Source organism: Pristis pectinata, chromosome 26, assembly GCF_009764475.1.
Source record: "Pristis pectinata isolate sPriPec2 chromosome 26, sPriPec2.1.pri, whole genome shotgun sequence".
Taxonomy (NCBI): domain Eukaryota; kingdom Metazoa; phylum Chordata; class Chondrichthyes; order Rhinopristiformes; family Pristidae; genus Pristis; species Pristis pectinata.
In genome coordinates, this window is record NC_067430.1 from 21,907,255 (window position 1) to 21,920,891 (window position 13,637).

The 13,637-nt window shown below is 40.6% G+C and overlaps 1 protein-coding gene across 1 annotated transcript in view; it reads left to right on the forward strand.

The window, feature by feature from the left end:
• The first annotated feature begins 345 nt into the window (after positions 1-345).
• Positions 346-13,637, forward strand: part of wrap73 (WD repeat containing, antisense to TP73) — a 36,701-nt gene continuing 23,409 nt past the window's right edge. Inside the window, exons 1-3 of the mRNA XM_052039275.1 lie at positions 346-668; positions 3,876-4,028; positions 8,037-8,153. Of these exons, the coding sequence (XP_051895235.1) occupies positions 600-668; positions 3,876-4,028; positions 8,037-8,153 (339 nt within the window). The 5' untranslated portion in view covers positions 346-599. The remainder of the gene's footprint in view (positions 669-3,875; positions 4,029-8,036; positions 8,154-13,637) is intronic.

Sequence of the window (13,637 nt, forward strand, 5' to 3'; positions counted from 1 at the left end):
CTGAAAGGTTAACTCTTTCCACAGATACTGCCTGACCTTTGAGTATTTCCAGCATTTTCTATTTTTATATCAAGTTGCTACTAGAAAATAAGGGGATTAATACAAGATATAAGATTCTATTCCGTACGGTGAATTAGCAATCACTGTTTTTCTCCATACCTTGCCTTTGCTGGAGGAATCACATGCTTCAAGTGTTGAAAACCGTTGGTTCTCAGTGAACCACCAAGCCGTAGAAACTACAACTCCCAAGGTGTAAAGGCCTCGATTCCCTCTACTAGACCCAATTAGATTGGTGAATGCGCCTGTCAATCGGAAGTTAAAGACGTCACTCCTGCCGGATTGGCTGAGCCGAGATCTCTCCTAATCCCTCCCCGGCAAACCTCAGCCGGTGGTTTCAACGGTTTTCGGTGGCGGGAGGTGTTTCCCGGAAATAGGGTCAGAGCAAGTTGGGGTGGAGTCTGGGCCTCGGCCGGGACAGGGGAGAGCGAGGGGCCTGGGACTGGAGGGGCGAGAGTGAGGGGTCTCGGCTGGGACAGGGGAGAGCGAGGGGCCTTGAGCCGGTGGAAGGGTCCCAGGCCCAGAGGGCTGCTTGCACTGACATGAATTTCTCGGAGCTGTTTAAACAGTCGAACCAGTTGTGCAGACTGTCCCCTGATGGACGATATTCGGTAAGTAATTTAATTGCCGCACGGCCTGGGTCTCCATTAAAATATATGGTCATTAGTTGACTTCAGGACCGGCTGTAGTCCTTTCAGTGTTTGCAGGTTTGCCCATCGATGAGTGAGACTTGGGAAGTGGTTCGTTGTCTGTGGAGTGGTGTGGGATTGAATTAAGCAAGGAGAGCTGGCGTGCATTTGCTAAAGGCAAATTCTGTGTGATAACGATTGCATTCCTGGAAATAAAAGGTTGATCAAGATGTTTGTAAGTTTAGACTTCTGGCGAGCTGGAGGTGAACCAGATACTAGAAGCTTATTAAGACAGTATATTATGGAATTAAGAGATCGGTGCTGAAAGAATATAAAACCGACGGGAAGCCAAGGGTTGTGGAGGTGATGATGAATATATTTTGTTCAAACTGGACGGTAACTTGCAGTGGTGTTTTACCATGGACGGCTGGAGTTCAGTGCAGAGGAATATTTGGTGTGATGGTATTGCAGTTAAGTTTATCGTTAGTTATCCAGGGGCTTGGACTAATAGTAAGGAATGTGAGTTGGAAAATTAAAATTAGTGCTATTTTAATCCAGATTCAGATTTGACTTTTCCAATGGATCATTGGGATTCTTTCTTGTTGATGGATTTTGTGATTTATCTTAAAGTTCATAGGGGTGGGAATCTTCCAAATTCAAATCTAATGCCTAAGTTGTGTACATTTGTTAGAGTATATTTGCATATGGCTCATCAATTTGCAGGTGAGCCATGTGCTAATTGACATACAATCAATAAAAGAATATATAGCTCTAAGATTGGTCTTGGAGAAGTGGATTTCAAATCAGGACACTGGGGAATGAGGGTGCTGTTCCATTGGGATGGGCTTTACTTAGATCAAGCTGAAATTAGTGCAACATAATACAGAAAATAGGAATTTGCCTAGTCCATATATAATGTGGAGGATGAATTGCATACAAGATGGTGGTCTTGACTAACATGGTGAAAAACCAACTTGTGGACAGGTTAAGATCTAGTGGTAACAGGGCATTTAGAAAATAATAGAATTGGGTACAGATTTATGATAGGGAAGCATTTGGCAAACCTGTAGGAGTTTTTTTTTGAGATTGTAACTAACAATAGATAAGGATTAACCAGTTAATGTAGTGTATTTGGATGCATGGAAGGCATATGATATCATGTACATGGTATGGACTGGTATCAGTTGAGTTTTGGGTTAATGGACAGAAAACAGGTGAGGAATAAATTGGTCACATTTTGGTTAGAAGGCTTTAATTAGTGGGGAGCTGCAGGAATCAACGCTGGGGCCTCAGCTGTTCATGCATGATCTGCAGGGAATTGAGTGTAATATCCAAGTTTGAACATACAAAGCTGAATGGCAATAAGGGCTGTGAGGAAGATGCAGAGGCATCAGGGAAGGCAGATTAAGTTAATGGGCAAGGAAACGGTAGATGGAGTATAATGTGGAAAAGTGTGATGGAAGAAAAATGAAAAATAAAGTATTTTAAATGCTGAGAGATTGAAGGGTGTTAATGTGAAGAGGGGCGTGGGCATCCTTGTGCATCATTGAAAATTAACGTGTACAGTAATCATTTAGGAGGACCAACAGTCTGGTCCCTGGTGAGATCAGATCTGCAATATTATGTACAGGCCTGGCCTCCTTACTTGAGAGAGGATATTCTTGTAATAGAGGAGTGCAGTAAAGATTCAGCAGACTGATTCCTGGGATGGCAGTCTTATTAGAGCTTAAGCAGAGTAGCTCTGCTCTCTCTAGAGTTTAGAATATTAAGAGATGATCTTACTGAAACATGAAAAATTCTTATGGGGCTTGCCATACTAGTTGGGGAGATGATGTTTCCCTTGTCTGGGTTTTCTAGAACCAAGGCACAGCCTCAAAATAAGGGGTTGGCCTTTCAGGACATGAAAAGAAACTTTAGTGCTTCTTCGGAATTCTCTACACGAGTGCTGTGGGGCATCAGTCACATAATATATTACATAGAATGTTACAGCACAGTACAGGCCCTCCAGCCCACAATGTTGTGCCAACATTTTATCCTGCTCTAAGATTTATTTAATCCTTCCCTTTCATATAGCCCTCCATTTTTCTATCATTCATGTGTTTACCTAAGAGTCTCTTAAATGTCCTAATGTATCTACCTCTGCCGGCAGTGTGTTCCATGCACCCACCACTCTGTGTTCTAAAAAAAAACTTACCTTTGACATCCCACCCCCCCCCCCCCCCCATACCTTTCTCCAATCACCTTAAAATTATGCACCTAATATTCACGAGAGATTGGTGGATTTTTAGATATTTAGGAAACTAAGGGATGTGGGATTTGTGCAGGAAAGTGCCACAGATGTGAGCAATTAGTCATTCTGAATGGTGGAGGAGGTGTGAGGGGTTGAATGGCTTACTCCTATTTCTTATCTACTTATGGTGTTGGGGGTAAGTCCAATTTTTTTTGATTATGGTCCTTTTTTAATAATCAAATATAGTTCAGATTTCCTCTTACAAGATATCTGATTTACTAAATACCTTCAGAGAAGATTGTTACGAGGTCATAGTGCTTTATTGTTTCTCATTTAATTGAAATTTAAATTCCCCCCCAAAGCTGTCTATCGTGCAATTATTACTCCAGCAAATTAACTACAATGTCATCATTCCTGACATGTGATTTGATGAACTCATTGGCTCTTTAATTTGATCCAATCCATTCTTTTTGCTTTGCTGTTTTCCAAGTTAAATTGAATGAAGTTTTTCTGGCTAGACTCCATTCCCTTAATGTACAGAGCCTGCCTGGTTTAAAGCGCAAAGTTTCAAGGGGTCAGGTAATAACCCAGCTTCTGTATTTGCTGACTTAACAAAAGTCATTATTCCATTGCTTTTAGCAATAAAATCCTTTATGCAATGCAATAATCCTTTGAGAGGATAAGAGTCTGTCCTTGGGAAATTGAAACATATATCTTGAATTGTGAATATATTTGCAGCTGGCCAGATACTTCAAACTTTGTTTTCTTACTTGCTATATTTTCTATGTGTAGGCCACTGATATGAAAGGTCTGTATTCCCATAGTATCTCATCCTAAAATATAGGTAGCAAATCTGAATAACCAGTGCCAGGGCATCTGTTATGAGATGGGGAAATTATCAAACTGAATTTTAAATAAAAAGTTAAATTAGAGTAAAAATATTTGATCTGTTCATGCAGGCAGTTTGTGTCCAGTACCGACTGGTAATCCGTGATGTGCATACCTTGCAAGTCCTGCATTTGTATACATGTTTGGACCAGATTCAATATGTTGAGTGGTCAGCAGACTCTCTCTTCCTCTTGTGTGCCATGTACAAGCGTGGACTCGTACAGGTAATTTGCATCTATGCGTGAGTATTTCTTTTTAGAAGGCTTTTCATTTCCATTCATTTTGTTCAACAGGAAAATTTATTATTGTATGCCATGTATTTTTGTAAGATGTGGACTCCAGTACAGGAATTCACTTGACTAATGGGGTGCTGACTGATGTGAAATGAATGCAGAAGTAGGAATGGGAATAACACATTTGGGTCCTGGTCATGACCTAGTCTGAATATTTTCTTTCTATTCTGTAATATGTATGGTGCATTTGGGAATATGACTATTTGATGCATTTAGTAGCTGTAATAATAAATTTAAATGCCTTGGAATGTTGTAGTGAATATTTAAAATGTTGTATTTTACCTGTGTTGTACTTAGAGTAAGGACAATCTGGTTGACTTATTGGGGATATTGATGGAAGGAAATTTGAGTAAGGCCTCAAATCTAGCAGAGCCTTTTATTTTGCATACTTTATTAGCCTTGGTTCATTGGTAGTCCTTTCTCCTGAATCAGCAGTTGAGGTGCTCAAACTAAATTCGAGGGTCATTAGCCTTAATGTACAATAACCCTGAGTAGATGCTGGACTGGTGAAGGTGGTGTTTTTTTAAAAGTCTTATCTCCCAGATGACACTATTTAAAGAACAGTAGAGATGTGGGATGGCTTGGTGGATGCAATATGAGAGTGTGGTTGGATCTGCCAGTTTCTCAGTTATACCTGAGTTGATATCAGCAGCACCTAACAAACCTGCAACTTCTGCCAACAAAAAGGGCAACATGCATTCAGGAACACCATCCTCTGTGCATGTTCCCCTCAAAGTTGCACTTCATGTTGACTTGGAAAAATATTGCCAGTCCTTCATCATTGGCAGATCTCCCTGAGTGATCCAATTTCATCACTGAGCTGATGGATAGCTTTCAACCTTAATAGTCAGCTGTCTTTGCTTCATCCTGCCCATGCCCTGAGTGTCCACATTTCTCTTGTTTTTTTTTCTCCTCTCCCCTCATGCCCTGTGCTAATTCATCATGTCAATAATGCCCACCTCTTTTCTACTCCGCCCCCCCCCCCCCCCACCCCCCAGACCAGTGACCATTAAACTGCAGTTGAGGTCACTTGTCTTCCTGTCTCTGTGTTAGCTGGTAATACTGAATTGTTCTCCTAAATACTGACATCTCTCCAAATTTGATTCCATTTTATTCACATGTGCTTGAATCTCTGGTTTTGTGAATTCATTGCCTTTCACCGACCTCCTTTTCCCCTCAACTTTCTGAATGTGTTGTTGCTTCCAAAATCCATGCCCATCTTTTCCAGAATTTTAAGTTTGAATCCCTCCAATCAAGTTTCCGTCCCTTTCATAATTCACCCCCACCCCCCACATCTCTCAACAAAATTTACAAATTATAAATTGACTGTCATTGTGATAAACTATCCTTCTCATCCCTTCTGCTGTATTTGACACCTTTGACCATGTCCTCCTGCATTGCCACTCCACCATTATCCATTGGGTGGGACTGCGCTGGCCTGGTCATATTCTTGCTATGCAGCTGTAGCCAGCAAATTACCTGCAGTGCCTTTTTTTCCACTCGTGTATCATTACATCTGCTGTCCCTCCAAGATCTGTACTTGTCCCCCTTCTGTTTCCATGTTGCCATGTGTACTGTTCTACTCTGAACTTCACGCGAGCAAGGAATTTTGTTTGCATCCTGGTGTATATGACAATAAATCTGAATCTAGGTGCTCTCACTTAGTGATACCATTTTTAAAAAAAAAACAGTTTTAGTTCCCAGGTTGTACACTAGCAACAGCCAGTTTGATCTGTCGAATCTATTTCCAACCCGTCCCCCCAACTCTCCCCATGTCTATAAATTGCTGCATTTCCTGCCTGGCAATCTGTATTGAGTAAGCAGAAGGTTTCTCCATGTAGATATTGGAAAACCTGATGCTACCGTTTTCACTCTCCACCACAGTTTATGCTTCATCCTGGCATTGATGTTGAGCAAAACCATTCCAAACCTCCACTGCCCTCTACCCAACCCCAATAAAATCTTCCAAAACATAACCCACATCCAAAAATACACACTTTTTCAATCTGCTCATTGATTGTGGCTAATTTAAAACAAATATATTTTTAAAATTCCCATCTTTACTTTCAACCTTTTCGCCTCCCAACATGGTTGTTCAGAGGAGAATGACAGCCATTCAAGCGACGTGGTGTGGGGAGAGAGTAGGAAATTGGTGTTGTTTTCTTCTTCCTTTAAGATTCTCTTTAAAATCTATCTTTCTCATAAGTCTTTAGACCTTTGTGATCACATTGTTTGGTAATGCCTTTTCACAATGTTAAGTGCACCATGTAATACACACTGTTATTGCTACAATGAAAATTCTTAGCTATTTTCATGTTATTTAAGTCAATTAGTAGTTTTAATTCTGCAGTAAATTGCAGACAGCTTTAAAAAGATATGTATGGATTTGATGTATTCAGATGGGAAGAGTAGAAACCTAGAGCAGTGAGTTATTGGTATGTTAAAGTTCCAAATGTTCAGTACCAGAAAATGATTGGTTTAACATGCACTTGTAACAGTAATGCCACCATCCAAGGCTCCTGAATTTGCCACCAGGACAAGACCTTCTTAAACCAGTGAGTGTAATGAAAAATGTCCAGGTGGGCCACTTTTATGCCCCATTGTCTGTTGAAAATGGACTGAAACAAATTTAAGCATTGTTTCATGGATTCCCTGTCAAAATGTGCAAGTTGCAGTTGGATGAGAAAAGTGCAACTTTTATAATTAACCAGCTTTCACTTAATGTCCCCTTCTGTCAATCTGCTTAAAGTGCATGGTAGGCTTTGATTATACATTGGCTATTAATGACTTGAAAATCTAGTTCTCTAAATCTAGTTACATTCTCAGTGATACATTGTAGTGCCACATCAATTTGCTTAAAAGTTACACATGCAGAATAAAATTAATTAGAAAACTTTGGTACTAGATTTACTCAATAAACTCATTAGGTAAATTTGTAACATTTGACAAGTTTGCATGCTTATTAAGAATGAATAATCAAAATATTGCTAAATGTATTTCTAGAATTGACTAGAATAACATTGTTTCAGAACAGACATTTCAAAATAGCCTGCCGCCTCATCCCAAACAACTGCTGGGACAGTACCCTGTGGTGAGATACGATTCCACAAGTACAAATGCCTGTCTGTTGCCTCACCCAAGTGCTGCTCTTGTGTGAAGTTTGACAGCAGTAATGACTAAGGACCTAACCTGTAGAAATTGTGCCACAGTTCAAATTTGAATTTATATTCTTTGCTCAATTGTTTTCAGTATTTACTTTTATAAAATGGTGGCTTTGATAGTAATATAAGATGCATGAAGGGGATTACAATGCAGAATATTATGTTTTTCATCTGTGATTTTATTGGATCATCAGGCAGTCATTTGCACGTTGTTAGAATTACTTAGAACAGCTGCTGTAATGCAAGTTTTACTTTGCAAATTCGGCAATTTATTATTGATTTAGAATCTCTTCCGAGAAGTAATGATTGCATATAATGGCTGGGGGATGGGGTGTGGATCAGGGACAAAATGACAGCTTGTTCTAATCTGTTTTACTCAACACAGCTATCTTGCATGCAAAATGCACATTTCAAGCTGGATTGTAAATATTGCATTTTTAAAGTTTAGACAACTGTCATATGTTGAATTAATATTATTCATTACTGAGTGTAAACCCCTTGTCTCTTGATGATTAGTCAGTAAGCAAAGCCTAGAATCATCAATGTTTGCTGTAAATCATGATAAGAGAGGGATCAAAAGAAAGGGCATAGTTACCTTTGCAGAGGTATCCAGCGCCAGTCTTTCATTGTTTAGCTTGTCTTCTAAAATTCTCAACTTCTGAAATGTTTTTTAAGTAGCACTTCTCTTTCTGTCTTGAACTGAGTGAGGAGCACTAGTTGTTCTATGACAGATTGTTTCCATTGTCTATATACATATCTGTGGCTCTTCTAAAAACAGGTCTGGTCCTTGGAGCAGCCTGATTGGCACTGCAAGATTGACGAAGGATCTGCCGGGTTAGTGGCCTCGCGCTGGAGTCCAGATGGACGTCACATTCTCAATACTACAGAGTTCCATGTAAGTGAGGTTAATGTCCACACAAGACGGCATCAACTGTTGCTGTCTGTAGCCTTGTGCTGAAATAGGATTCGAGACATAGCAGTTGTTAGCTACCACTTGCTCTGCTAATCGTGCACAATAATGTTGGTGTGAGGGAGTTAAAAAGCTGTCCAATGATGGAATTTAGACAGAATAATAAACTGATAATACAGCCTGAACTAAGTATCTTACACTGTAAAATATGTATACAAATTTTCTCCATTTCAATTATTGTGCCATCATTTTCAGAACTTCAGATAACTATGACACCACATGTATGCTTTTTAAAATAGTGTTATTCTAATATTTGAATTTGAACATGTAAGTGAAGTTCAGGGAATGTGGTGTCATATCATACCATTAAAAAGGGCTGTGATATGTGGAACTTGATTATACAGTATCTTTTATTGTCAAATAAAGTGCTGCATTACATATTGCAAATTCAACATGGCTTCAGTGCCCTGACCAACTTCATTTTTTCAGAACTGTGCGTTCTATCTAGAATTAAGCCCCACTCATGACCCCTGACTCTCAGACACTACATTGTCTGCTGGTATCCACATCCCCCTCCCCTCCACTCCAAAGATGTCTCGGATTTAAATTTCTCATTCCTGTGTATAAATTCCTTTGTTGTTCTCCACCTTTGACTTTCTCTAGTCTCATAATTAGCCAATTTATTCTAGCCTGCCCTCCTCTCTTCCCCCCCTCCCAAACTCCTCCATATAGTCAGCAAATTGTCAATTCCATTATTCTAAATTATGCACACTTCTCAATCAGGAATTCTGCATTTGCTGTGTATATTGGTGTTCAAACAGATTGAATGGAGTTAAAACCTCTGATTAACCTTTTACAGTTGTTCTACCTCAGGAATGACCTGAGTGCTGTTGAAGGGGAAAATTTAAAAAAAAAATTCATAACTCCCAAGAGCTAAGTTCCATTGTAAAACTAATAACCCAGCATGCTCCAGAATTTTGGTGTCAGATTGGCAGATTTTCTGGACTACTGGATGCTATTTTTATTAATATCTTTCATATTTTTAGATGTTACGCTGTATGATAATACATTTTGCAGAGAACCAGAGAAATGAGAGAGCAGAATGGGAACCGGGGCAGTGAGTGGGAGGGGAGAATGGGAAAGGTAAGCCAGATGCTGAACTGTCGGGATTTCTGAATAGTTGAAGTGAACTATCTGTGTATTAGTTTATCCGGTTGCTGTGGATTTCCAAATTACCTGTACTGTTTCTTTTTAATCTGCTTACTACATCTGGCCTTAAAAGGACTTAAGTCCATACAGTACATTGTGGGTTAACTTCCACCCAACAGTCCTTGTTCTTTCTAATCATTAAATGAAAGAATTTGGTGGCAGAGAGGAGTATTAATTTTTTTACTATCATTAAAATAGAATTGAGAAACTTTGACCTTTTTACAGTTGCTGTACTTCTGGAATGACTAAAGACCACTTCAAACCAGGATCTGCTTTCACATCACTTTTAGCAGAGATTTCAGATTTCTGCTTAACATATGTAACTTTTGTTCTGTTCTCTCTGGCAGCTGAGCAGATAGGTATTTTATTTTCAGCCACACAATAGCTTGCAAGGAGTGGGTTATTACCTTATTAGATTACTATCTGCATGGAGGTGCAACTTGCCTTTCAGTCTGTATCCAGATTTTTGCCTTCAAGTAGTTTTACCCTTGCACAAGGAAAGGTTATATAGCATAATATATGCCCACAGCTCAATATCCTTGAGCGGTTAAAGAAGTTAAATCCATATTCTTTGGCGTTTAGAAAAAATAAGGCTGACCTTACTGAAACCTATATGATCCTAAGGGGGCATGATGGGATAGCTATTGAGATGTTACCATTAGTGAAAGGTTTGAAGGGGTGGTTGGAGTGAGAACATTGACCTATCCAGCGCATGTTTATAATGGTATTGGAGGAACTCATTTTCAAACATTGCAATCAGCATTGTGCTTTGAAGGTATCTGATTTGCAGTCTCCTTTATAAAGGCAGGCACAGTAGTGTAGCGGTTAGCGTAACACCTTACAGCGCCAGTGACCCCAGGTTCAATTCCAGTCGCTGTCTGTAAGGAGTTTGTACGTTCTCCGTGTCTGTGTGGGTTTCCTTTGGGTGCTCCGGTTTCCTCCCACATTCCAAAGACGTATGGGTTAGGAAGTTGTGGGCATGCTATGTTGGTGCTGGAAGCGTGGCGACACATGCGGGCTGCCCCCAGAACACTCTATGCAAAAGATGCATTTCACTGTGTTTCGATGTACATGTGACTAATAAAGAAATTTTATCTTTGAATTCTATTAGAGATTTAATCAGACTTCCAAATAGATGCTTCATGATTACTCATTAAGTTGAGCCACACTACTTAAAATATCCTAAACTTGCTAATGATCTCTTGTAAGATTCATGTTATTAACATGGTTCACACATGCTTCTGATTCTGACTGGTTCGAAATTTATTTGAATGAAATAAAACCTCATTGTTAACAGAGAAGCTTTAGACACATCACTGCAACTATTACATGATGCTTGATGATTGTATGTTCCACTATTCTGCTAACTGCAGAAACCAAATTATGCCTGTCTTCAGAAGTTAATGGTATAAAGGAATTGTTTGCTTCTGACACTTAATGGATTTGATGAGGGTGACAAGGAAGTCATTTATCTTGTGACCAGTAGCAGGCTGAGATGCAAACTGCTATTGAGTTTCTACAGTAACTATTTTCCAAAATTGTGAGCCACAGTTCCCTGACATTGAGGCAAGACTCTTCCAGCTGGTAGATTTTGGAAGCAGTGTCTACTGTCTTAACTTTTCTTGACCACTTCTAGAATAGTCAGTGACATCCACTTCCATGTCAGAATAAACCCGTGTTTATTTTATCAGGCTTTTCCTTTGGCATGCATGCAGGTTTTTAGTTTGGACTGCCCTCACCTCTACCTATTCATTGTGTGTTTTGAGGCCCCTGATAGGGTTTTCAAATCTTGCATTTGATGCTCGTGTACTATATGGGAATGGCCATTGACAACACTTGAATCTCCAATAAAAATCCAATGAAGGATCTCCAACATTCTGTGTTGCGAGGAGCACAATACCTTGTTCATAGTGGGAATAGGCTATTTCTCCACGATCTGTCACTGTGGATGTTGGAGAGGAAGTGAGTTGGGGGATAAAGGATGGACAGAGGATTGTATAAAGAGGCAAATTGGAGAGAGGACTTTGGAGTACTTGCATGGGTTCTGGGTAGGTTTGTACCATTGAGGCAGGGTAAGGATGGTAGAGTGAAGGAACAGTGGTTGATGAGCTGTAGAATATCTTGTCAAGAGGAAGAAAGAAGTTTACTTAAGGTTTAGAAAGCAAGGATCAGACAGGGTTTTGGAGAGTTACAAGGTAGCCGGTAAGGAGCTTAAGAATGGACTTAGAGCTACAAGGGGGCATGAGGCGGCCTTGGCGAGTAGGATTAAAGGAAAACCCCGAGGTGTTCTACACATGTGAAGAATAGAAGGATGACTAGAGTGAGGGTAAGAATAAGAGGAAACGCTTACCTGGAGTTGGAACAGGTAGGGGAGATCCTTAATGAATACTTTGTTTCAGTATTCACCAGTGAAAGAGACCTTGATGTTTGTGAGGATGGTGTACAACAGGCTGATATGCTAGAGCATGTCAATGTGAAGAAAGAGGATGTGCTGGAACTTTTGGAAAAATATTAGAATAGATAAGTCACTGGGGCTGGATGGGATATATCCAAGGTTATTACAAGAAGCAAGGGTAGAGATTGCTGCGTCTTTGGCAATGATCTTTGTATCCTCACTGGCCACAGGAGTGGTGCCAGATGATTGGAGGGTGGCAAATGTTGTTCCTTTGTTCAAGAAAGGGAGCAGGGATAACCCTGGGAATTACAGGCCAGTGAGTCTTCAGTGGTGGGCAAAAAACTGGAGAAGATTCTTGGACAGGATTTATGAGCATTTGGAGAAGCATAAGCTGATTAGGGACAGTCAGCATGGCCTTGAGAGGGGCAGGTTGTGCCTCACGAGTCTGATTAAATTCTTTGAGGATATGACAAAGCACATTGAAGATAGAGCAGTGGATGTGGTGTAAGGTGTTTGATAAGTTCCTCATGGAAGGCTCAATCAGAAAGTTGGGAGGCATGGGATCCAGGGAAACTTGGCTGTGTGGACTCTGAATTGGCTCACCTGTAGGCTGGTTGTGGGTGGAGAGTATTCTGCCTGGAGGTCGGTGACCAGTGGTGTTCTGCAGCAATCTGTTCTGGGACCCCTGCTCTTTGTGATTTTTTAATATATATATAAATAGCTTGGATGAGGATGTGGAAGGATGGGTTAGTAAGTTTGCAGATGACACGAAGGTTGGCGGTGTTGTGGATAGTGTAGAAGGTTGCTGTAGGTTACAACAGAACATTGATAGGATGCAGAGCTGGGCTGAGAAGTGGCAGATGGAATTCAACCTGGAAAAGCATGAAGTGATGCACTTTGGAAGATCGAATTTGAAGGCAGAATACAAGGTTAATGGCAGGGCTCTTAGCAGTGTGGAGGAACAGAGGGATCTTGGGGTCCACGTCCATAGATCCCTCAAGGTTGCTGTGCAGGTAAATAGGGTTGTTAAGAAGGTGTATAGTGCATTGGCCTTCATTAGTCTGGGCATTGAGTTTAAGACCGCGAGGTAATGTTGCTGCTCTATAAAACTCTGGTTGGACCACCCTAGGAGTATTGTGTTCAGTTCTGGTCTCTTCATGATAGGATGTGGAAGCTTTAGAGAGGCTGCAGAGGAGATTTACCAGGATGCTGCCTAGATTGGAGAGCGTATCTTAGGAGGATAGTTTGAGTGAGCTAGGGCTTTTCTCTTTGGAGCGGAGGAGAATGAGAGGTGACTTGATAGAGATGTACAAGATAAGAGGCATAGATCAAGTGGACAGTCAGACTTTTTCCCAGGGCAAAAATGGCAAACAAATTGGGGCAATAATTTTAAGGTGACTGGAGGAAGGTATGGGGGGGGGGGTGGGGGGAGGAGGGAGGAATGTAACTTGCCTCTAAGTGTTTTTAAGAGTGGTGGGTGCATGGAGTGCACTGCTGGCAGAGGTGGTGGAGGCAGATACACTAGGAACATTTAGAGACTCTTAGATAGGCATGTGAAAGAAAAATGGAGGGTTATGTGGGTGAGAAGGGTTAGATAGATGTTAGAGCAGGATAAAATGTCAGCACAACATTGGGCTGAAGGGCCTGTACTGTAATGTTTTATGTTCTAAGAGGGTGAGAGAGAGGGTTGGTGCTCAGCAAGTTGATGATTGGGCAAATAATGGGGGTAGATGTTGGAGATATTAGCACTGAGGCATTCATTCTCCTCCAAATTAGTATCATTTTAACTGTGGGTTGAGCCCTTTAACTACATAGATCTAAACTCTCTGGTTAATACTGTGCTTCATTATTCTTTCAGGCCTCAT